At 39.5% G+C, this 23,503-nt stretch overlaps 1 protein-coding gene across 1 annotated transcript in view; it reads left to right on the top strand.

Moving 5' to 3' along the window:
* The first annotated feature begins 1,525 nt into the window (after positions 1-1,525).
* The window catches only part of myo3a (myosin IIIA), a 63,177-nt gene continuing 41,199 nt past the window's right edge, over positions 1,526-23,503 (top strand). Inside the window, exons 1-5 of the mRNA XM_085419085.1 lie at positions 1,526-1,593; positions 11,311-11,415; positions 11,524-11,623; positions 17,517-17,593; positions 20,791-20,936. Of these exons, the coding sequence (XP_085275211.1) occupies positions 1,540-1,593; positions 11,311-11,415; positions 11,524-11,623; positions 17,517-17,593; positions 20,791-20,936 (482 nt within the window). The 5' untranslated portion in view covers positions 1,526-1,539. The remainder of the gene's footprint in view (positions 1,594-11,310; positions 11,416-11,523; positions 11,624-17,516; positions 17,594-20,790; positions 20,937-23,503) is intronic.

Genomic DNA, 23,503 nt, shown 5'->3' with positions numbered 1-23,503 from the left:
GTACTGCTACTGTTTATCACTTGTGATATAGTACTAAATACTGTACAAGATTAAATGTCCACCAGCACGATTTGCATTATATGCTAAAAGTTCCCGGTCTTTAGGCTTTAATAACCGTGCAACATTCAGAAGAAGAGTATACGATGACTGCTGTATTTAACATGTCCTGGATATGTCCTTTCGCCCACATTAAATTGCAGAATAAATGGTGGAGACTTTGCATAGTGTCCGAAGGTCGGTCGCTCTGTTTTTCTTTGATCAAATCAGGCAACCGATGACGTTCTTGATATTTAAAAAGGTTGCAAAGCAGTTAAATGAGGAGCTGCAGATACATGTCTTAGAAATCACAGGACAAAGAAATGAATCATTCTCAAAGTCTGGTTTATGGACATTGCATTGGCTGTGTATCTGTGATATCACCACAACTCTGTCACTGTTCTCTTGAATGAAGATAGTTGAGAGTATCCTCCTCATCACTACTGGTGTAGGAATAGAAAAAGTTGAGAGAGAAAGCAAATAAATTACAGTTTTCTCCACAAAGTCTAGAAGGTAAATAAATGAAAGAAAAAATGTAAGCAATAATAACAAAGTATCCATTCAGCTGATCTTTATATTGTTATTTTCTTGGTTAGAGTTAAACTAAGAGGACCGAGAAGCAGGATCCAGTGGATGGTTAGCTCTGCTTAGCATAAACACTGTAACAAGCAATAAATAACTTTGTAAATGTAACAACTTGTCAATCAGCCAATCCAATCCAACTTTATTTATAGATCACTTCAAAAACAACATGGCTTGTTGTTTTTGAAGTAAAAAACAGTGATAAAAGTATACATTATGTAACACTTTCATACACTAGTTATTAATGAGCGTGACTGTTACTGAGCCACTTACATGTCAGCTGATATTTGATATATTTATTGTACTAAATTCATTTGAATTCGGTTTTTGCTTTTTGAATTTTAGATATTTTACTCTTATGTATTTCTTGTCATTTCTTAATATTTGTATTTAAACATAAAATTATTTTAATATACAATTTTTGTTCTTTTTACAAATTACTTTTTACTTTAAAGTAAGATTGTATTTTATTTTATTAAGCTAAAATTATTCAGGCTATTAATTGGGTGTGTTTGGTCTTATTTTTAGCTTCTGTAACAAAAAAATTCCCCAACATTGGGATTATTAAAAAAGTAATAGCTTTTATCTTATGTGAAGTAACCCTCTCCAGTTCATAATTTCAAATTTTTCTACCAGTATGAAAATGGTATTAATATTATTTAACTCATGCCTAGACAGTAGTCCAGGTAGTAATTAGTATTACCTCTATTACTCTGTTATTTGGCATTAAACATTCAAAGATAAAATATGGCTGGTAAAAAAAATAGCTAAAGATGAGATTGTAGGTGTTAAAATGTGTGTGTCGTACACACTTAGCTGATGTTTGCTCTTGTGTTTCAGGATATCGATGAGGAAATTGAAGCTGAATACAACATCCTCAAAGCTCTTTCTGACCATGCCAATGTGGTCAAGTTTTACGGGATGTATTACAAGAAGGACATCAAATGTGGGGATCAGCTGTGGCTCGTACTAGAGGTAAGAGCACAACATTGGCTGTGTTTTTGTCACAGGCAGATTTGACTTGGATCTTAGAGAGCATATACTGTAGGTGCAAAAGCCTTATTATACTACAAACAGGAAGTCTTGCCAGGTATGTACAGCGGTCAGGGATTATGTAACAGTTTTAGCCACAATGGGCAGTCTAGGAGTTTACTTATAGAGCACCTGGGGGATTTGGTCGCAGGCCAGTTAGTACCAGGAGGGGGGGAGGTTAGATTGCGTGTTGTGAGCGCCCTGCTGAGAGCAGCACAGCAGGGATTTCTGTTAACAGGAGCTGTCTTCATGTATTAGTTTATACACCCTCTGTATAAAGTTGGAGCACAGGTTGAAATGTTCCTTGTTGTAGTTGATTTCTGTTGTAGAACTGAAGATACAACACACTGAAATTGCCTTTTTTGAATTAGCCTTTCCTTGTTTGCACCTGCTGATGCACGAGAAAAGCCACATGTAGCCGTGATATTTTCATGAAGGTTCAAGGAGACCTTGCTACTGCTGCTGCTTTCAGTACTCCTCAAAAATCCTTCCTGTCAGCTCCCCCCGTTCTCCATCTTTCTCCTTTTTTCATTTTCTGCTGTAGCCCTTTAGAAATGTCAAGCTCCAGACAAACATGTAATGGAGGTCAACCTCAGAGGAGAGAAAGTGTTTGTGGGGTCGAACACTGTGTCAGATATTGGTTTTCTTTGCCTTTTGGCAGTCGGACCATGTAATTTGTGTTCCTGCTTTGATAGAGAGCAGTACAAACCTGGAGATGTCTGGAAAACACTGTCAGCAATCTCAAGGAGGTTTGATAAGAAATGAAACAGCCATCGTCCAAAAGGGTGGTTGATGTGTTTCTTTGTGTGTGTGTGTGTGTGTGTGTGTGTGTGTGTGTGTGTGTGTGTGTGTGTGTGTGTGTGGTGTTTCTGGCGAATGGACTATAATGTAATTTGTCTCAAGGGATGGAAATGTTGGTCTGCTGGTTAATTAATCACTTTTTTTCTGAAATATCCCTTAAATACACATGCATGAGCCCCAGAGAGCATTTCTTGCTGCCATTGGTAAACCACTGTTTTCTGTATGACTTTGACAATTTATGTCACTGGGAGGAGACTTGCGGATAGGCGAGGAGAAGCCTTCAGAGCTGGCTGAAGTAGTCCTCCGGTGATTAAGTCAAAAGTCTGGCTGTACTTCACAGCAAAAGATGCAAACTCAGCAGCCTGCAACAAGTGCTTTAAGGTGATACTGTGCAAAGGAGGTAACACCTCGACTCTGATGAAACACCTGGCGACGCATAGCGGTTTTTTAAAAGCCGAGAAATGCGCTGTATTTGATAGCTTGCTGCGAGACCTCACATGGAGCACATCTACTGCGGGTGTGGTGCCTGTTATCGGTCCCGGAGTTAGCAACATCCCCCAAAAACCCGAAGAGGAGAGTCCTGGCCCCTAGCCCTGCCAGTGTAGCAGAAATGATGATGATCATGATGGCAGCAGCAGCCGTTCTTCTCTGCGTGAGTAGCTTAATGTTGTTCGTGTATGTCTGTGAAGGTTCTCAGTCATCCAGGTCATCGTAGTCAAAGGAGCTTGCAAAGAAAAGCGTCTGGACTTCTGGACTTCTTTTCGTTGTTCGTGTGTAATTTACGTTGAGTAGGCTAACCACGTTATTAAATTAATGCATGTAAGGTGAACTAGCAAACACCGTTGTAGTTACATGCGGCTGTCTTCTTGTTTGATGGCAGATGCTCCCTTCACCCTGGCCAAAAAGGCTAAAATGACCAAAGAAAAAGTGGAAAACAGTTAAACATGAGAAGTTTTTGGACAAAGTTTGTGGGTTTTTTTCCATTGTTTAAGCACTGCTTCCAGCCAAGAGTGATATCATAAATCCCCTATAGCTGCAGAAAAGGCTAACATTGTTATCTTTTTACAAAAAAAAACAGCTAAACATGAGAGGTTTTTGGACAAAGTTTGTGTTCTTCATTCTTTAAGCACCGGTTCGAGCACCGGTTCGAGCACCGTTTAAGCACCGGCACCGTTTCAAAAGTATCGGTTTGGGACTGGTATTGGATAAAACCTAAACGATACCCATCCCTAGGCGTACCTATTTCACATTTGGATTGGATACTAGACTGGATATTGGTGACAACAGGCCAATCGATTCACTTCAGTATTCAGTATTCACTACACTGTGTATTAGCAGCAACTCGGGATTTTATTTCAACAGCATGCTGTGATTAAATTAGCTGAGATGACTGAACAGCTATATTGACGTCACTCTCAGACTTAACTATGACAAGAACATGTTGTCACCAACTCCATTAATATTATTTAAGTGTTTTTGTGTGAGGAGGAGTAAAAGGAGGTGCACTCAGACTGAGAGTAGGACAAAATAGGCCAGCTAGGCTCTAAATAACAGCAGTATGCAGCAGCCTGTGACATTCACACTTCACATGAGATGATATGAGACCAGTGTAGATAAATTTAGTAAATAACATAAATGCAATTTTAAAATCTTTATGTATTTTTGTGCTGTTGTTGCTTATCATCTTACTAATAATTTCTAGTCCTAGTTAGTGATATTATTGGTGTATCTGTTTATTTGTTACCTTTTACTTTTTACGAAGTTAAGAAAGCATTATTTAAATCGAGCCTGATGTTGAATATAAAGAATGATTTTCAATCTCTTTTTCATGCTTATATTTTTTTTTACTGATGTTGGATATCTCAGTGGCTCCATGCTGTGGTATTTTATACATTTGCCTAACAAACAAAAGCTCCCCTGGGTCATTTCTGTGAAAAGATTTTTTAAAAGGTTTAGATCTAAATGTGCTGAAAGAGTTGATGTTGATACTTAGCTTGAAACAAAACCACGTACAAGCTTGTGGCATAGATAAATGAACCTCTTAGTACCACTGTTTACCCAACAAAAAATTATGCTAACCTTTAACCAAAAGCCCCATTTCCCCAGGCCATCTACAACCAGTTTCCCTTCCTAAACATCCAAACAAAGTCTTAAGGCTAAAAAAAAAAAAAAAAATACAAAAGCTAAATGAAGACCGACAGGATTTCCATTTAAGATACTCATCCTGTTCTTCTATTACGCTACCTTTTTTTCCACTGTTAGGAGATTATTGTTTCACACTGAACATTTTTCCTTTGTCAGGTACAGCAGTGCTAGAACAAAGTGTCCATATTTCTGTAATCCAAGCTCAGTGGGCTTCACATCAACAGCAGCACTGTTATGCTAGCCCAATAGATAGTTTTCACCTCTCCATCTTGAGTTTCCTTCCCCTTTCATCAATCTCCTTTCTCCTGACCTTTGCAGAGGACCCTGCATTTACTTCTCTCAGATATCAAGATGCTGACAGCACCATCCTTTTGAAGGAAAACAAAGAAAGTGCTATTGTTTTTTTAAGATAGTTTCATGTGAGTGTTCAGTGAAATTATCTACCAGGGCTTAATTCCTATGAGTAAAACTATAAATCTGCTGTGATCTTTGTTTATTCCCCATGGTTACATATCCACTCAAAATTTCCCTTGCAAATCTGCAACCAGCAGTCCAAATCTGGTGGCTAATCCTGAGGCTGAAATCACTGCCTGACAGTTTAATAAGTGGCTGTGTTGTGCGTGTGTGTTTTTGTGCTCTGAAGTAGATGCACATGGGGTTTTAGCAGTAAAAAAGACAGGAAAGCAGGGAGTGAGGTGGTCATTCACCATGGTTACTAGCCCTCCTTTCTAAACTGTAATTTTCCATCCTTTAGCTCTGCTGAGAGGAGCCTTTCTCTGCCCTGCATTGACAGCAGACCGCTCATTATGAGCAGAATTCATACAAATTGCATCCGCTACTTTGTTAGCCCTTCATTGGGGTCTACGAGCTTTTGGCTTTGCCTCTGTAGTGTTCTCCTTTATCACAGCAGATGTGGGCAGAGATGAGCATGCTTTCATGTATAAAGGCCTAATATTGCTACCAGAGAGCTTGAAAATACTTCAAAGAAAGTGACGCTAGAGCGACTTTTATTCTCTGACTGGAAATAAGGAGCTAATTTAGATGTGCATGTCATTTGTGAGACTTTAAAAGGTCATTTGTTTTAAATGTTCACCATCTTCTATCGAGCTAAAATAAAAAATGTTGGAGTTTTAAATCAAAATTGCATCACTCTGGGGATGTGCTTTTTAAAAAAAAATTGGGATTGCTAAAAAAATGTCATTCGTCATTCATCTATGTGTGCAGATTAATTAAATTAAACCCCGGCCGCTAAAGTGAGCAGCTCAGAGAAGAAGCAGAAAAAGATAACTCAATCTATTGAAGCGCAAACCTTTACACCATCATTTTCTATCACGGAGGAAATGAACAGCAAAAGCAAGCAGCAGTGGTAGGAGAAATTGGCTTATGAAGATTCTTTGTCAGGACCAAAATTGCATAAAGAGTCTGCACATGAAGAAAACAATAATTAGCATTGTTGTCTGGGGAAAGATAAATGATAAGTGGAAAAGAGAGATAAATCTCTCGAAGCTTCTCATTAGTAAGCCTATACAGCTTTCCCTTTCAGCGTGGCACAAAACACAAAAACTGGATCGCACGAGGACTTGACTCGAAGGTTCAGGAGAAACTTAATCAGGGCTCATCCTGGGCATGTCGCTAGTCTATCCCAGAGCGACAGAAAATCACACACTCTGAACTCTACACCTATGGTTAGTTTACAATCACCAACTAATCTAACCTACACATTTTAGGACATGTGTTAGGATGTGAGCCTTAATCAGTTCACAAATTCCCTAGTCACTGAATCAGTGCTTGAAAACACATGAAAAATTTTTTGCTTGTCCCTTTTTTGCTTTCCTCGCTTCATTCTACTTGGACACCCTGTCAAAGTCAACAATTTGTCCTGGATTTTTCAACCCATTTTCTCTCTCCAAGCTCATCCTCTTGACCTTTGCACTCGTTAATTGACAATGATGTTTTGAAATAGTTTCCCTCTATCAGACCTTTCGATAAACGGTGCCAGAAAGTGGACACCTCGGCTATTATGCTCAGTGTAAACGATAAGGCCACGGTAACAATGGGAGTGCTCTTCTCTGGAGATGGTCCAGCATGCCGCACACACGTTTGTTTTCAGATCTTAATGAGGACATTGAATAGATACAATGCCTCGATTTCACTAACATGAACACTAACCCCCCAGAAATGAATGCTTAACCTTAAACTGAACTATAACCTAATTGTAACCCTAAACTCAAAACAACATTTTGAGCCTCAAAACATGCCTTCAAATTCACAAGGACTGGCATTTGGTCCTCATATTTATTGGTGGTCCCCACAAGTATAATGACAGTTCTTGGTCCTCACAAAGATATTTAAACAAGTACAAACACACACACACACACAGGGAACATGTTTCTTCGAGCCTTTTGCAACTCGGTATATCCATCCATAAATGAGGTAATTAAAAAAATACAATGTAAATTTAAACTTTTATGCAATCACACTGTTAATGAAAGATGGCTAAAGCGAGCACCTGTGTTTAGTTTGTTTCATCTTTACCTTTCTTTTATCTACTTCTTTGCTCGTCTTTGATGCAAAACTTGCATTTACATGACTAAACAAGCACCTGACCTCATTTGTAATGGAGACTAGACCACTCAATATTCAGTGTGTTCCTTTGTTTATTCTTTGACATGATGAGCAAGACAGAGCGCAAATCTTAACAAATCTTTTCATGCAGTGCGTTCCTCTTCCAAATCTGTGAAATGTGTAACAAGGAAAGATCAAACTCCATTGAATCGTCTCTAACTGTAAAAACGACTCATGATTTTTATGAGTGTCAGAAAGAAAAATAATTTTGAAGCCCATTGCTGGTACATTCTTCAATAGTGAGCAACATGTCAACATGGTTTTTCTCAATAAGGCAAAGGAGCAGATGAGAAGCCATCCACAAAAACTGACCAAGTAACCCATTCCTGATCTCGGTGTGTCAAATACTATGGGTTTTTTTCAAAGCTGCTGGGGTTTTGCAAATGTAGAAACGGTGTCCTGGGAATACAGTACACTGGGTTACTAACTGGTCTCATAGCTAACCAGATTTAGCTGCTGAAGCGTGAGAGTTTTACTTCCTTCTTTTTACTTCCTGATTGACAAAAGGCTCTCTTTCAATCATCTTGTACTGAACTTTTAGGGAGTGGAAATGCTAAAGGAAAGGGATGTACTTCATTTATAACACAAGAAAAAAGTGCTTGAAAAGTGAGTACAACAAGAGTTCAACAAACAGTTTTTGTTGCATTAACCGTACCAAGGATTTTGTGGTACTTTAAACCTTGCCAATTATTTGTGATGCCTAAACATAATGACTGAATAAGAGTAAAGATAAAAAGCAAGTGAAAACTAATAAGAGTGTGAAAACATAGCCTCTAATTGGGCATGAACACTGGGCTCTAGGCTGAAAGCTTAAACAACGTCAAAGATTAACTGGAAGATGGCAAAAGCCATGGTTCAAAGCAGCCCAGTTCATGCATGAGAGATAATGCTCAGCAAGTGCAAAAGTAAAGTAAAGCTGACCAGTTTGCATGACAACATGGGATTACAAAATGAAACCGGAATCAACGAGCACCAAAGAGGTCATAGATTAAAATTAAGATCCATGATTGACATTAAAGGCTAAGTTTTCCTGTCAGTGTTAAAATTTCTGCCTCTGAAAAGAAACCGTAATCTTGAGGTGTTTGAATATCTGTGCTAAAGCTCATAGAACGGTTAGTAAATGTGATTTAAGCAGTTAAACAATTAAATTCAATCATCTATGACATTCCCAATGTCGTTTCCTTTCTGCAGAGATTTAGGTCTTCACCACATCTCTAATAATTAATGTTCATGTCCAGGATCACTTGTTGATGTGGCCGCTGTGGCTAAGGTAAGAGCACTAACGTTTAGCTCACCTAAATCCGGGACATCGGACCTCTCATTAATATGGATTCCTTTGTCTGCCTCGTGTAATTTAATGATGACAGGTGATATGGCAGCAATGATGTGGACTGACGTCAGGCCCCGCTCATTGTCAGAGTGCTGTGCTGTCTGTGAAAACCTCTGCGGTATTCTCTGCTTAACTGCAGTTTGTCTGCACGTCTGATAGCCGAGAGGAGACGTGATTAAGCTTCCTATGTGGCAGCTGAGATACATGCCATCCATCCTGCAACAGTCCTCCGGGCTCCTGATGAATAGGCAGATTGATAGGCAGATAGAAAACAGACAACAGGCACATCATTGAAAACTTATGCCAGTGCACCGTCAAGGTCAAAGAATTGCTTCACCTTCAGTGTCGTAGAAGGATTACAGATTATAGTTACCATTCCAACCTTGGGCCAGCATTTCAATTTGAGGTTAACATACAAAGTCAAATGAACATGACACAAAACTACTAATGAGAAATAAAATGTATTTGCAGTGATATATAATTCCTGAAATGCACAAGGAAAGAAAGACAAAGTGTTTCAAAGAGATATGGAAATGCAAGATACACAAAGAAGTAACTTTGACTTTAGTGGCTCTTGTTCCGCCGGTACCACCGGGGCCTTTTACCGTTGTCTTGTTGAGGTATAATGCAAGATTACAGTACAGTATAAGATAATAATAATTGCAGAAAGTTGCTTCTTTTCATCTGGACGCAGTGCTCTCTCTAGGAGAAACATTTCATTGCTCATATTTCAGTCTTAGATAAACTTTTCCCCTGCAGATGAACAAATTGAACTTTCTGGGACAAGATAATAACTAGCTCAATTTTAAAAAGCTGTTAATGCTAAAATGCCACCCATCAGTCTATTATCTGCTGCTTATCTGGTCTGGGTCACAGGGGCAGCAGTCTAAGCAGGAATGTCCAGACCTCCCTCGCACGAGTCACCATCTCCAGCCCAAAACACCTCACCAAGGAGCTGCCATAGTCAGATTCCAACTCGATCCTTTAAAGCAGCTCTACAAATTACCTACTCCTTGTGATCTCACTCTTTTGGCCACCAACTACAGTTTGTAGCCGTAAGCAAGAGGAACGTTGATCAGCCAGCAAATCAGTAGCTTTTTCTACATCTTCAGTTCTGTACCAAGCTCTAGAAAATTACTGCTTTGGAAAATGGACCAATTTTTATTACTTCCAGCTTCCCAAATGCCATGATTTGCTGCTTATATCAATTTTATGTGAATACCAATAGCGTCTCATCTATATTTATTATGTTTTAGACTGTTGGATGGATTTTTAAAAAGCATTTTGAAGATGAGATCTTTGTCTTCCAGTTAGTTTATAGACTAAATAAATCAATAAAATCAGTAATTGCAATGCTAGGTACTTGTGACCCACGAATTAACTACATTTAGTTAGTATTCACTGAGATCTTTAAATAAAGGAATGACTTTGTAGCTTGCTGTTGTCAGCACAACATTTTTTTAAAGCCCTGTAGGTTGAATTATAAAGAGATCACTCATTGTTTGGCTATTTGGGCCCTTAGATGTTTACTTTACTCTTTTTGTTGTGGTGCTATTGTTGAGCTATGCTGTACCTTTTTTCTTAGGACTGCAGGTAATGACACTGCAAGGTAGCATCATTATTTTCCATCTAATAAGGAGCTATTTCTTTACCCCAAATTACACAACACAGTGGGTAAACATCCCTTTCCCTGAGAAAATAAATATTACACTGTAAGCCTCATTGTGTGCTTCCACTTGCAGTAACCTACCATTTGAAATGTGTGTTAAAAACTATTTTTGTTGTATTAATTGTGAATGGTAGTCTTAACATTTTCTCGCACGTGTTACACATTTTAAACAGGCTGATTTTATAGGCTGATTTGCTTTTAAATTACAAGTTAGGGAAATCAGTGTAGTTATAAAAGAGCAAGAGATCACTACAAAAAGCTATAATGGAAATTTCCTGTCTACCAGAAAATGTCAAGGATGTTTTTTATGCATGCAGTTAAGAGTGAAGATGGAAAATTGCTCATAAAAAGTTGAATGATGCATGTGTAGATGATATCTTTTACCATAGAGAGTAACAGCGTCTGTGTTTACAAACAGGGTTCGTATGCAAAGAGACGCCATTTCAGTCCACTTCCAACCCCCAGCGTCGCTGATTGACATCTTAGAGCTTTTTATTTTTTATGCACTTCTGGCATCTCCCAAAGAAAGACCCAAATTAAGGGTTATTGTTGTTGCCAAGGCAACCTACTGGGTAATTTTCTGTAATTTTCCGGGAGGGATTGCTATTGACGGTGAAGTCCATATCAAGATGCTGTATGCTGCAAGGAAACACCTACAAACACAAAAGTCTATTTTTCGGGGGAGGAGGTGTTCTGCCGCAGTGAGGAATGTCCCATAAACGGTGTATAATTTCTAATATAAATCTTGGCTTTGTCTGAATGCATACGATTATTTGCTTTATTTGAGCCCGCTTAGTCATCACCGCATAGATTAAACCCTGCATACAAAATGTACATTCTCTCCCGCTAAGCTGCCTGAGAAAGATAAGCCTCTAAAGATTGATAGAATTACTTCCAGCATCATCCCCCTGTTTTCTCGCTGTGAAATCTTATGATCAAAACGCTTCACCCCGTGCTGTTTCCACATGAAAATTCGGCATATCTTTCCCAGAGTTTGACACATTGTATAAGCAGAGTGTGTGCTGACTCATGGTGAGTTTTTGCTCATTGTCCTCTTTCCTTTGTGGACCACCCCCACCCCCCACTGCAGCTCTGCAATGGTGGCTCTGTGACAGATCTGGCCAAGGGCATGCTGAAGAGAGGAGACCGAATGGATGAATCCATTATTGCCTACATCTTGCACGAGTCCCTCATGGTAAGCATTGGAGGGGGGTGACTATGATGTACCCCAGAGTAAACGGGGTGATTTTACAGGCAGGTGCTCATCAGGATAAAAGAAGCTGTTAACCTCTTTGTTTCGCAGGGCCTCCAACACCTGCACATCAACAAGACCATCCACCGTGACGTCAAAGGCAACAACATCCTATTGACGACGCAGGGAGGGATCAAGCTCGTGGACTTTGGTATGTGCCTCTTTTTGCCTTTTTAAAAATTTTTGGCATCCCTGTCCTCTAATCAGCAAAGAACATGTTATAGCTCTATTTAACGAAATCAATTACCTTCAGCTGTCTTACAAATAAACTGTGACAACAATTAGTTTCCCTGAGAGGCTGGACTACATTTACACAATCCAACAACGTGGTGGATGGTTATACTTTTCCACTGTGCCACAAACAGCTGCAAACATTGCTGCTGCTCCCACTGCAATTTCTTAACCAAATGAGGCTCGCTGTAGTTCCTGGGCTCAAGGATCGGGATAGGCAAATTGATTCTGATGGTTTTCCGGAGATGACTCACCCTCCCCCAAAAACCCCCAGCTGCCTGTTTTCATTACAAATAAAATCCCCCTCTCCATTTGTGCGTAGGTTTGCATTTACTCCTGCTAATTGTGGGCTTCTCTTAAAAGCCCTCTCCTAACAATGAAGCACAAAGTGCACTGCTTTTACACAAGAAGAACTAGAGGGTGGGGAGGTATTAATGGAATCACTTGATACTTGAATGGGAAGTAGCTAATACTGAGCCAGAGCAGCTTCTTCCTCCTCGCGCTGCTGTCATGGAGATTCTCAGCACCTGTTTGTTTGTTTGATGTTTACTGATGAAGTAGATCGAGATGTCCAAACTCTGCACCCGGAAGCATCACATAAGTATTCATATAATTAAACAGAAATGTGATAATGCTTCTGGTGATAAGAGATGAATCCTAGGATCTGGTATTCTTGGATTTTTTTAACAGCTGTGTGCTGTGTGTTTTATTTGTGCATACAGAACATATTTGCTTTAAAAACTAAAAACAGTTACAAATACAACATATTCTGAACGGAATGGCAGAAAAACATCCCTCGTAATCGGTCAAAACTATGGCATCAGTACTAGTGGCTCTTATTATTGCATCTGAAAACTGCTTTATTTAGCTAAAAAAACAAACATTAAATACCTCTTTCTACATAATTTATTAATTGTGTTTAGTGTGATTCATTTAAAAGTATTTATGCTGAAAGAAGAACCAAACAATCCTCCATGAGTTTGTAATTTCTCAAATTATTCTGTATGATCTGGTGGTTTGGCCGAGACCACACATGTTGCTTTCTTAGTTTTTGCTGCTGTACACTGAAAATCAGCTGTCACATCTTCAACACTGTGAAATGCTGGAGTATTCATAGACTAGAAAAAGTAACCTGTTATTGGTTTCAGTTTTAAAGTGAAACAAAATGTTTCAGTCTTGTGCAAAAGTCTTGAGTCACCCCTCATGTCTTTATATTTTGCTTCCAAGGAGTAAGGCCTTCTTCTAATTCTGTACTTGACAAATAGTTCTCCCATCTCTCTCTGAAGGTCTTTCAAAGATTTTCTTTGACCATTTTCAGAGGATTTTTTTTGTTTTTGTTTTGTGTGTTAAGCCACTTAAGCCCGACCTATGAACCATTCAAGCATAAAAAAGCACCTAACTCAAGCGATGAACCAGTGTTGTGTCTACACATGAAAGACAACTTAGCAAAGAATCAGTTCTAGATGGTATCTGTCTATGCAACTTTTGCCTCACTCTGATTTAAATTAAAATGCTATAAACACTCACAGACGATATCACACAAATTGTCTGAAGCTATTAATCAGGTTATTGCAATCCTGGCATCTCCAACAGCATCCAGCCATTATTTCTGCGATATATCATCTCTTGCTTATTTACAATAAGAACATCTTATCAAGTGTTTGATGTTTCTCTGGCTCAGCCTGTAATGAATGTCCAAGATAGGAAGGATATCGTATCTCTGAAAATAATTTATTACATACAAACATTGTTGGTTAGACCAGAGAGCCAGTTTCAATTCACCGTGTTTAGTGCTAAGCTCATGTAACTCTCACAGGAAGTAATTATGTTTAATGTTGGGACACATTATCATCAGTAAATTGTTGCTGCATTCACTTTAAGGTATAAGAAAGCAGTGGCACCGCTGATCAGCTTATCTTCTATGAATAAATATTTGCCGCTGTGCATGACTGTTATCTGTTCGCACCATATTTGTGGTTGCTGGTTAGAAGTAATGCATGTGGATCAGTTTAGGGAAGATGTTAGAAGAAGCTGTATTATAAGAGGAAATAAAGTTTATATTGAAGTGTGGGTTTAAAGGAAGAAGAGCCACAGATTTTCCTGACAGAAATCTCTCGACATCTACTGGATGGTTCCCACTGGTTGAGGTCTTATCTATTTTAATTCCCTAGCAGATCAAATCGGTCATTTGTCCTGTAACTTTCAATTCAATTCAGTTTTATTTTTGTGCACCTCAAGCTGCTTCATATTGTAAGGTAAAGATCCTACAATAATACAGAGAAAACGGCAACAATCAGACGATCCTGTTTGAGCAAGCACTTGGTGACAGTGGCAAGCAAAAACTCCCTTTTAACATATGTATTCAAAACCACAAAACTAAAAAATGAAAAGCTTAGTTGGAAGTCAGAGTCACTGTAAATAGCAGGGTTTACCCAATAATTAAACTTTGCCCCCCTTGCACCATAAATAATAATTCATTTTTATAGTTTTTAAGTTTTTATATTTTTGCCAGATTAAAAAAACTGTCTGCTTTCAAGTTTTCTCTTATTATTCTATGAAGTGTTCACATCATAGGCAGCACATTCAAGTAAAACAAGCTGTATGCATTACAGGAATTGTTAGGTTTGAGTGCTGCCAGCACAGAGATTCATAGGATTTGTATGGAAAATAAATAAGACCACAAAAACAAATGTTGTTAATTTTAGTCCACTAGATTAGTCTAAATTAAAAGGTCCATTTACTTTTAAAGTTGTAACTAGGGACACCACTGTATTCCTAATTTTGTCTATCAATTTTAAAGACAGCTGTCAGTCTCCTGGTCCTCTAATCTACATGCTGAATTGTGTGTGTGGTAGTAAGTAAGGGCTTAAAGTCCCAGAATCAAGAGCCACATGAATGTGTGTGTGAACGGTGAATGTGGTTTGTGGTGAAAAGTCTTTGTTTACTGGTTCACACATCTGCTACAAGCTCCTCCACTACAAGCTCTCCTGTAAATCACACTTCTTGCTTTGTCGCTGCTTGATCTTCACTCTGGGTTAGGCTTTTCATTGCTAACCTTTGTTGACTTGACACGTTCTTGGTAACACGTTGTGTGTGCTGTGGTTAGTTTCTTCTGGCCTCATCACAGTTTTGCACTTTATACATATATATACTCCATACATACTCCAGTACAGCCTGTAATCTACTGATTTGTGCTTTTGAACAGGATGTTTTCATTTGTCTGGTCCAATATGATGCCATATGTATTGATTCATGCCCATGTACTCAAAAAGAATATTTTTCACTTTTGAAAAGGAAAAGAATGTGTATATTTCGAGAGTGGAGGGGTTGCTGGTGGAGTGACTCATTTTGCTGAACACACTAGAGGTTTAAGTTAACATCATAAACATCACACATTCTTTGTATTATTTTTTTAATATTTTATTACTTTCATAGCGTTGAGCATTAAACACTATGTGGTCAAGATGAGAAAAATCTTTGTGGCTTGGGTTAAAATACATAAAAAATACTCTGGTTTCTTGATTTCAATCGTACGTGCTGCAAACACAAAACAGACTTCCTGTGAAAATAGTCAGGAATTCATGCTGACTGTCATGAAAAAGCGCAACAGTTTCTGTTCATGGCCATGCAGAAATAATTGCTTTTGGAATTATTTCCTGTTTTGCATGCTCATGCCATTTCAAGTAACGTAGAGTATTGGAGCAGGTGCATCGCCATCTTTGTCTCCCATTCTTACCAACATGAACTGAGGTCAGGCAGTTTTTGCAAAAAGACCTTAAAAAAGCATTTTCATTTATTTCTTCTGTTCTTCGGATAATTAAAAACAGGATTATTTGATTAGTTTCCATTTCAATTACAACAAGCTGCAAGGTCACTGTGAAATGTTTTAGTGCAATGACAACAGGCTGGATTCGAAGAGTATGCAGGCACCTGGGTTGAATCTCATTTATAAAAGTAGCTCCAACTTCTTTTGTGACGTCCCGCTTGCCAGCTTGTACGCTGCTGACAGCTGAGATTTGAATGAGGTCTGTGACGTCACGAAGGAGGAGAAACAAACTCGCAGAGTGACGAAAATGGCGGGGTTGGGGGGGGGTCCGACTCGAGCTTCCACGGGTACTGCGTCACGCTGGGATTAATGGTTTTTCGTGTGGAGGGGCACATGCTACACTGAGCAGCTGAAGAGATAAAGCCCCCGCAGTGACTCATCACCGGCGGAGAAACAGAACAGCAAAAAAAAGACGGACCCAAAAAAGAGCAGCAGAAGAATGAGGAGAGCTGCTCGTTCATCGGTCTCTCATGAATATTCTAATTGACGGCATTATCTCTGTGATGATTATTAAGTGTGTGGCCCACCAGGCTGCACTCCGGGCTAATGTAGTGGAAACAGAGGGGTTGAGAGAGCTTTAATAGGGGGCTCTTTGTGTACCTGTACTTTCACGCGCTGATATTCCTCACACGCCTTATATATCATAACAAACACATACAAGTTTGTGTATAAGGATGAATCCCTGTAAAACTCTGAGTTTGTCCTCACTAATGTGGTGTGATGTTAGTGTGTTTGTGGTTTTACGACACGATGTGACTGTCCCTGTGTGTATGTTCGCCTTATGCCTACACCTCCCCGCCCTGCACATGATTATAATCCCTTTTGATGTTTGCCACAGAACCATTTTCCTTTACACTGCTCATCCCGGCATTTCTCTCCACCCCTGGATTTAACCCCCAAGCTCCAACAGTGACAGCATTTAAATGGATGCGCAGAATCATCACCATGTCTAAATTTGCTGACATGGTTGGAAATACATTCATGTGGTGTAAATGGCTTTGTTCTGTTACTTAGAGATTGTGCCTGTCTGCACACTTTTGATGTTTTAAACAGATTTTTATGCAGTTCACCATCTGGATGTTTTGTTGGTACATTTCCTCAAATTGCCCTTTCATTTCTTAAAAGCTTTTATGTTGCACGTCTGGCTGCTAAAACACATTTTGCAGAATCTGTGCGCCTCATATTCTTCATGTAAAACTATGAAGTAGAAGACAGAGACGCGGTTCTGCAGCAGCATGTCGTGCATCACTACATCACCTTTTGTTTGTGGGTTGCCGCTTTTGTCTCGAGGCTTTGCTTTTGTCCCGGTCGCTGCTCTTGATCTGGCCGGCTGCTTCAGCAGAGCCCGCCCTGGGATACATCACAGTGTAGCGTAACACTGATTTGTCTGGACTGGACCGAAGTCACGATTGTGGGTCAGCATGTTCCTTGTCAGGCACATTAACACAGCACACACACACGTAATGACACACGTGTCCTCTTTTTCTCTCTGCAGTCCCATTTCTGCTGAACGTATCTGCCTCTGACTTGACTGCTGTAATGTGACTCGGGCCTCTCTAGCATCAGACAATAAATCACTCAGATGCGTCTTGTTCTGGGAGGAGGTGACACGTCTCCGGCCACCAGATCGTGCTCACAGTTGAATTGTATTCAAATGTTGTTCTTGAAATGCCAAAATCGCTTGCAGTCAAATAAGAATTTGTAATTCATGGCAGTCTATCATTTGGATAAAGAAAAAAAGCACTGCAGATGTTTATGCGTGTGTATTGTTTATTTCCTTCGTCACTATAGCGACAGCTCTATCAGTGCACGCTTCAAGAGCCGTTGGGCTCTCTATCATTTGAGCCATGTCCTGCTGTTTACTGTGCACTGTTTCCCTTTTCACAGAGCATCACTTTTACCTGCCAGTGTGATCTTTGTAGAAATAAAAACATGTTATTGAGATATTTTGAATTGTCTCCACTGAGTCTTGTTTTCTACCCTGCAGGCGTTTCAGCCCAGCTGACAAATACCCGTCTGAGGAGGAACACCTCAGTGGGAACCCCCTTCTGGATGGCTCCCGAGGTACGGTAAAAGTGGCCTATAAATGCTCCCGCAGCCTCGTCTCTTTCTGCTACATTAGCCTGGAGCAGATCCCAGTGGACCACAGTTAATAATCATCAAAGAGATAACACTGTCAAATACAATGTGCATGGAAAAAGTGAAATGGGCAGCCTCCATCGTTCATCTCTTGTATAATCATGGCTGAGTGCACTGACAGTATGTATAGCTTGTGTAGAGAAGTGGCTGCAACAAAAATTGAGCGTTTTATACCAGTCGTATGTGTTTGAACCTTATTCTTTTTATAGCAGGTTAATGTGACTTTGTGCTGTGAGCTGGGCTCTCAGCTCGGGGTTCTTAACGACTCTCTGACACTGACTGAAAGGCTGTTTCTATATGATAGTGTTTTTCTTGCTTCAGTAATGCATTAGGGTTTTTGCAGTTTTTGTATGCTGTTATCTGTGGCCACTACTGTCAATGTTTATTGACAGCGTTGGAAGCTGTGCTTCCTTTATATTGCAAGTTAGAAGTTCAGTGGTGGTAGGTGAGAGTTTGCACATCAAAGTCTGTTTACAGGTCTTGAGGATGTGCTACTGCGTATTTGAAAAAAACACCTTCTGTGCCTCCAGAGGGATCAGTGTGAAGTCCATTAAACTGCCTCAAGTGTTGTCACTTGCATGGAATAAAAAAATAATGTTTTTCAATAATGTAAAAAGTCAAAATTCAGAATAAATAATCTAATTTTTTCTTTTAAGTTGACTGAGAAAATATTGTAATTCTTTTTAGATAATTCATAACTTAATGAAATTTTTAAAAGCGAAGAAGAGGTGCTCATTACCATGTTATGAATGTTGATGCTGCACAGTTTATTCAACAGAGGCCACTTTGGAACTTCCCTGATGGCACCATGGTTGGAGCACCAGAAAAGCAACAACCTGCTGATCTGAGTAATAAATAATAAATAACTAGAGATACTACTAACACGCAGTCAGAAAATCATGTGTCTAAAATAACAGTAGGAATCAGCTGACATACTGGAATATTATTGGTCCTGAAATTCCTATACTTGTCAGGCTCTAAACATCCCTTAATATCAAGGAGAGCAGGTGAACACACATGTTCCAGCATATTTGGTCTTGTATCCTGTATATTTTGACTTTCATACTCCCCCTCCGAATTGGCTCTCCAGATAAGGGAACACAGTGTGTCTCTGCATTATTAACAAGCAGCCAGGCTGTCCATAAGTCTTTTATAGATGCAAAACACCCCATCATACTTCCAAAGGCTTCAGTGAGAATGACATTCCTGTCAAGACTTCACCATACGGGGAATCGGCTCCTGAAACAATCCACTGCTGTCATGAAATTCAAGCTTAGTTCCTTTAATGGATCAGTACGATTTAACACATTTCATAATGTGCAAAACTGTCTCCATTTTCAGTTTGTGCTGCAGTCTTTGCTGTTTCACTACTGCTCAGCAAATAGTTGGCAAGTGTTTGCAGACAAGTCAGAACTTAGCATGCAAACCACAGGCAACCACGACAATCTGCTAACGACCAAAGCAATCACAAGGAGGTCTCAGTTTACCAAATATAGCAACCAATTTTACTGAGCAACTGCCAGCCACCCCAGTAGGTTTTTAAGGAGTAAGACATTTAAATGGATCTTAGAATGAAACAGGGACAACAAACAAAACACACTGCAGAGCAAAACCAACATTACGCTGTTTTCCAACAGCGTAATGTTGGAAAACAAACTTCAGATGACGTTTGGACTGTGCAGTGAATTGATTCATCATGAAAAAGGCTCGGCAACCCCTAGTGGAGCAACGGCATAGCAGAAAACAGAGATAACCTGAATGTTAGGAGATGCACTTTTAGCCTCTCAGTCAGACACCATTCATTTATTTTTCATTGAACTTGAAGCAAACACTTTTGGAAACCCTCAACAAGTAGAGTAATCTGTTAACCACCCATTTGCACGCTTAACCTCAACACTGATCAAGATTAGATGAGTCATTAGCGGAATTCGTGGGGATGAGATGGGTAAACTTATACTCAGCATACATGATCACCCCAGATCAACTTGCATGTTCACTTGTTAAATCAAAATAGCTTTTACATGAAGTTTGCATGCCGTGCAAATGCAGGGTGCTGCATGACGTGGTGTCGTTAAGGCTCAAGGATTTTAATCTTATTTGTTTAAGACATTTATTCACAAAGGTCTAAGAAAGGGCATTTACCTGAGTGGACTGAGTAGACAAGAAGCACTTGACAGAGCGGAGGTTTCTTCTTTCTAAATATACACTTTGGGGACAATATACAGCGCTGGCTTTATATAAAGTCTACTTCTAAAGAGGATTTGCTTATGTAGGTTTGACTTGGAGGTGAGCTGCATCTTTTCCGCACTGTGTTATACACATGTTATGTAGATGAGCTTTCTTTTCCAGAATAATTGTGTTTGGTTGTCGCTGTCGAGTTGTGATTTTGGCCGCATTATGTGTCTATATTTGTGTGTTGGTTGGAAATAATTTTGCTGTTTAAAAGTCAGTTTGTCATGTCTTTGCAAATTAGTCTCCTTGAGGACAGATTTAACATTGATTTCTTTTAGTTTTCATTAAGTGTGTTTGCCAGCAACATGACGGAATAATGAAAGTCTTGGGGTTTTGTGGAGTGTGTGTCTTATTGGTTATCTGGTAATGATTTGTCTGGTTTGCATGCATTAGACTCTGCCTGTTCAGAACTAGAAAAACAAATTACTGATTACTGTTAAATGTGTGTATTATATGTGAGTGTGTGGTAATAACAATATGAATCTTGAATGATTCATACTGCTGATTGAGTGCCATACTGCCCGCAGGACAGTGATGATGGACTCTGTGTGTGTGTGTGTGTGTGCGTGCGTGCGTGCGTGCGTGCGTGCGTGCGTGCGTGCGTGCGTGCGTGCGTGCGTGTTCTGCTCACAGCCAATGATAATGACGAAGTTGTTTTGGCTGAGCTGCTGCAGTTTGTTTAGTTCCTTTGTTGTTAGTGCACAACTTTTTAATGACATTTTATATTCTTTCACATTTGTTTGTGTAGAAGCACAAGAAGAAATAAAAAAAAACTTAAATACTGACTTTCAAAGAAGGAAGCAGACCCTGATTTAATTGCTTTACTCGTGATATCTGTAATCAGACATTAGACCACCTGTTATATGTTCTTTATTTCATCATCCCTGCAGGTAATAGCATGTGAGCAGCAGTTGGACTCCACCTACGACGCCCGTTGTGATGTCTGGTCCCTGGGCATCACAGCTATAGAGCTAGGAGATGGAGACCCACCGCTCTCTGACCTTCACCCAATGAGAGCCCTTTTTAAAATACCCAGGTAAACCTGCCATAATTGCATCATATTCTGCTGTGCTGAATGAATTTAAATGATTTGGTTCTTATGACAAATCTAAGCTGAAGGTTGCAAATAAACCAAAAACATGTTGTGCTCTCTTCAAAAATTAGATTGATTCTCAATAAGACATATTTTATGTTTTATCAAACTGGACTCTGCTTCAAGCCTAATGACAGCTTTCCTGCACATGATTAAGTTCTCATATAAATAATTTACTTAATTTTATTTGTACTGTGTTCGCATTTTGTTTATGTAATGTGCTTTTACATTTTTGATATCTTGAAAGGTGCTATTACAGATTAAAGCTATTATTATGCTGTTTTGCCATCCCTGGATTTGATAGAGCTGGTTACTGACTTTGTCAGAGTGATAAAATAATGACTACCCTTTTAATTTGACCCTGTTGTGCATCTTTTCTTTTCTTTTCTTGTTTTGTCCTCTGAAACACTTTTTATGACTTTTTAATTACAGTTTATGGGCTGAGAAAACACAGCTCATTGAAAATGCGAATACAGGCATGAACAGTATTAAGCTTTCAGTCTATATCAGTAAATACATAGATAGTACTCAATATGAGTTTATGAATATTATATTCTGTAGGTTTTAGAACCTAAAATAGTCATAAAAACTAAACTAACTAAACGAAAACCGTCAAATACATTCTGAAAGAAAATAAAGATAAAATTTAATCAGAAACTACAAGATTATAACCACTCTGCTTCCATTTTTAAAGCTGGAACCATGCATGCAAATAGCCTTTGCCTTAAGATACAGCTCACCCCAGGCAGAAGTAGAATAAGATGATATTTTCTTCACTACCCTGATACGGACCATCTCACAAGACTGGGCATGTTTTCATTATCTGACTCCTCGGCTTGTAAAGATAGCATAATGTATAGCGCTTGCACTGCAATAAAGAAAAGTCCTCTCCTACTTCCAACATAGTGATTTGTGCCTCTATACAGACTGTCACCACACTAAGTACAGTCTTTTTAGTTCAAATGGCTTTTTTCTGCTTGCAGGGCTTTATCCATTACATACTCCCTCCCTGGCACTCATCCCAATGATCCTGCTGGGAGGAGGCTGCGGGCACAGCCCCTCTTTCTCTTTGTTTCTACTGTGAGCTGAAGCTGATTTTCTAATTGTTTATCTTCACCTGATTTCAGTGTGAGAGCATTTAACCATCACAGCACAGCTCTTTGTCCATCACTGCCCTGAAACACGCACACGCCTACACACACAGACTGCTGCTGTGTCACGGCTGTCCTGTGTGTTTGCTCTGGGGGTCGTGCTCCAACGGAGCCATCACACAGCTTTCTCACAATCTATGTGACTGCTGCAGCCAGAGCTCCGGGCTCCCTCTTCACACTCCTCACTTCCCTCCGCTCACTACTCTGGCTTCATTTGTCAAGCAGTCTTGGAAAAAGCCACGCTGAGGGCATTAGTTCATCCACTCTCTCTTATTTAGTACACATTTGCCCTACCCCCCAAACAGCAGACCACCGAAGCCATTCCTCATTTTTATTATGATTGTTATAATCCTGATTTTTCTATCAATAACTAGTATGGTTATTTTTATTAGTACAGTTTTACCTACTAATTGAGGCACACAAGAGCTTGACACAATGCATGCAAACATATAATACTATAATGTATTTTATATGCAGTGATGCCATACAAGCCCATGCCGTTTCTCTATTGACGTTTCTTGAGAATTGTCTGCCATATTGGATGTGATGCAACCAACAGTTGTGAAGGAAATTGCATAAAACCTGCTGGTTGGCAAGTTGTTTCTTGAAGATTGCTGGCTGTTGCTGAGTGAAATGGATTGCAAAGCTGGCACTGCATCAAAAACCTCCTTGTGTTTACTACGGTTCCTGCAGCTCCCTGTGGTTTGTATGGAAGGCGCTTACTTGTCTAAAAACTCTCGCAAACCAAACACAAACCAGAAATGGAGAATGTTCGCTCAGCTCTGCAGCCAACACACTTAAGAAGACGCAAATTTTAACTCTAGATTGCTTTGGTAAACAAAGCAGTTGGTATACATGGTTGACTCAACGGCTGCAAGGTGCAAATCAGCCCATCACCCCTCCACCACCGTGCTTGACAGTTATGCTGTGTTTGTGTTTTGCCAAATGTGGAGCTGTGAAACATCTCCACATTGGTCCTGTCTGTCCAAGAACATTGTTCTAGGAAGGTTGTTCCCATTTAGGAAGGTTGGCAACTGTGTTGAATTGATGCGCAGAAGTACTTGTTTCTTTCCTCCTTGGTATTGTGTTAACACAGACCTGAATCCTCCAGACCTGCAAACTAACAAATCTTCTGCTTTCATAGAGAAGATCAGACTTGCTGATGATCATTTAACTAAGTGCATTTGATAAGCAGCACCTGGCTGATACGTTTCCTATTTATTCCTATGGAAGGCTGTACTTAGCACACACAATGTTTCTGCATTTTGATTTCACTTTTGTGTAAATAGTGTAATATGTCATGTGTTGCTCTTCATATGTGGTTGTATTTATCTAACTTTAAGTCCTCCTACGGACCAG

Source organism: Rhamphochromis longiceps, linkage group LG9 (assembly GCF_057381845.1).
Source record: "Rhamphochromis longiceps isolate RC_006_pf linkage group LG9, R_longiceps_female_GT1.1, whole genome shotgun sequence".
In the NCBI taxonomy this organism is placed as follows: Eukaryota; Metazoa; Chordata; class Actinopteri; order Cichliformes; family Cichlidae; genus Rhamphochromis; species Rhamphochromis longiceps.
The sequence above is the reverse complement of the archived record's forward strand: the minus strand, read 5'-3'. Positions and strand labels throughout refer to the sequence as shown.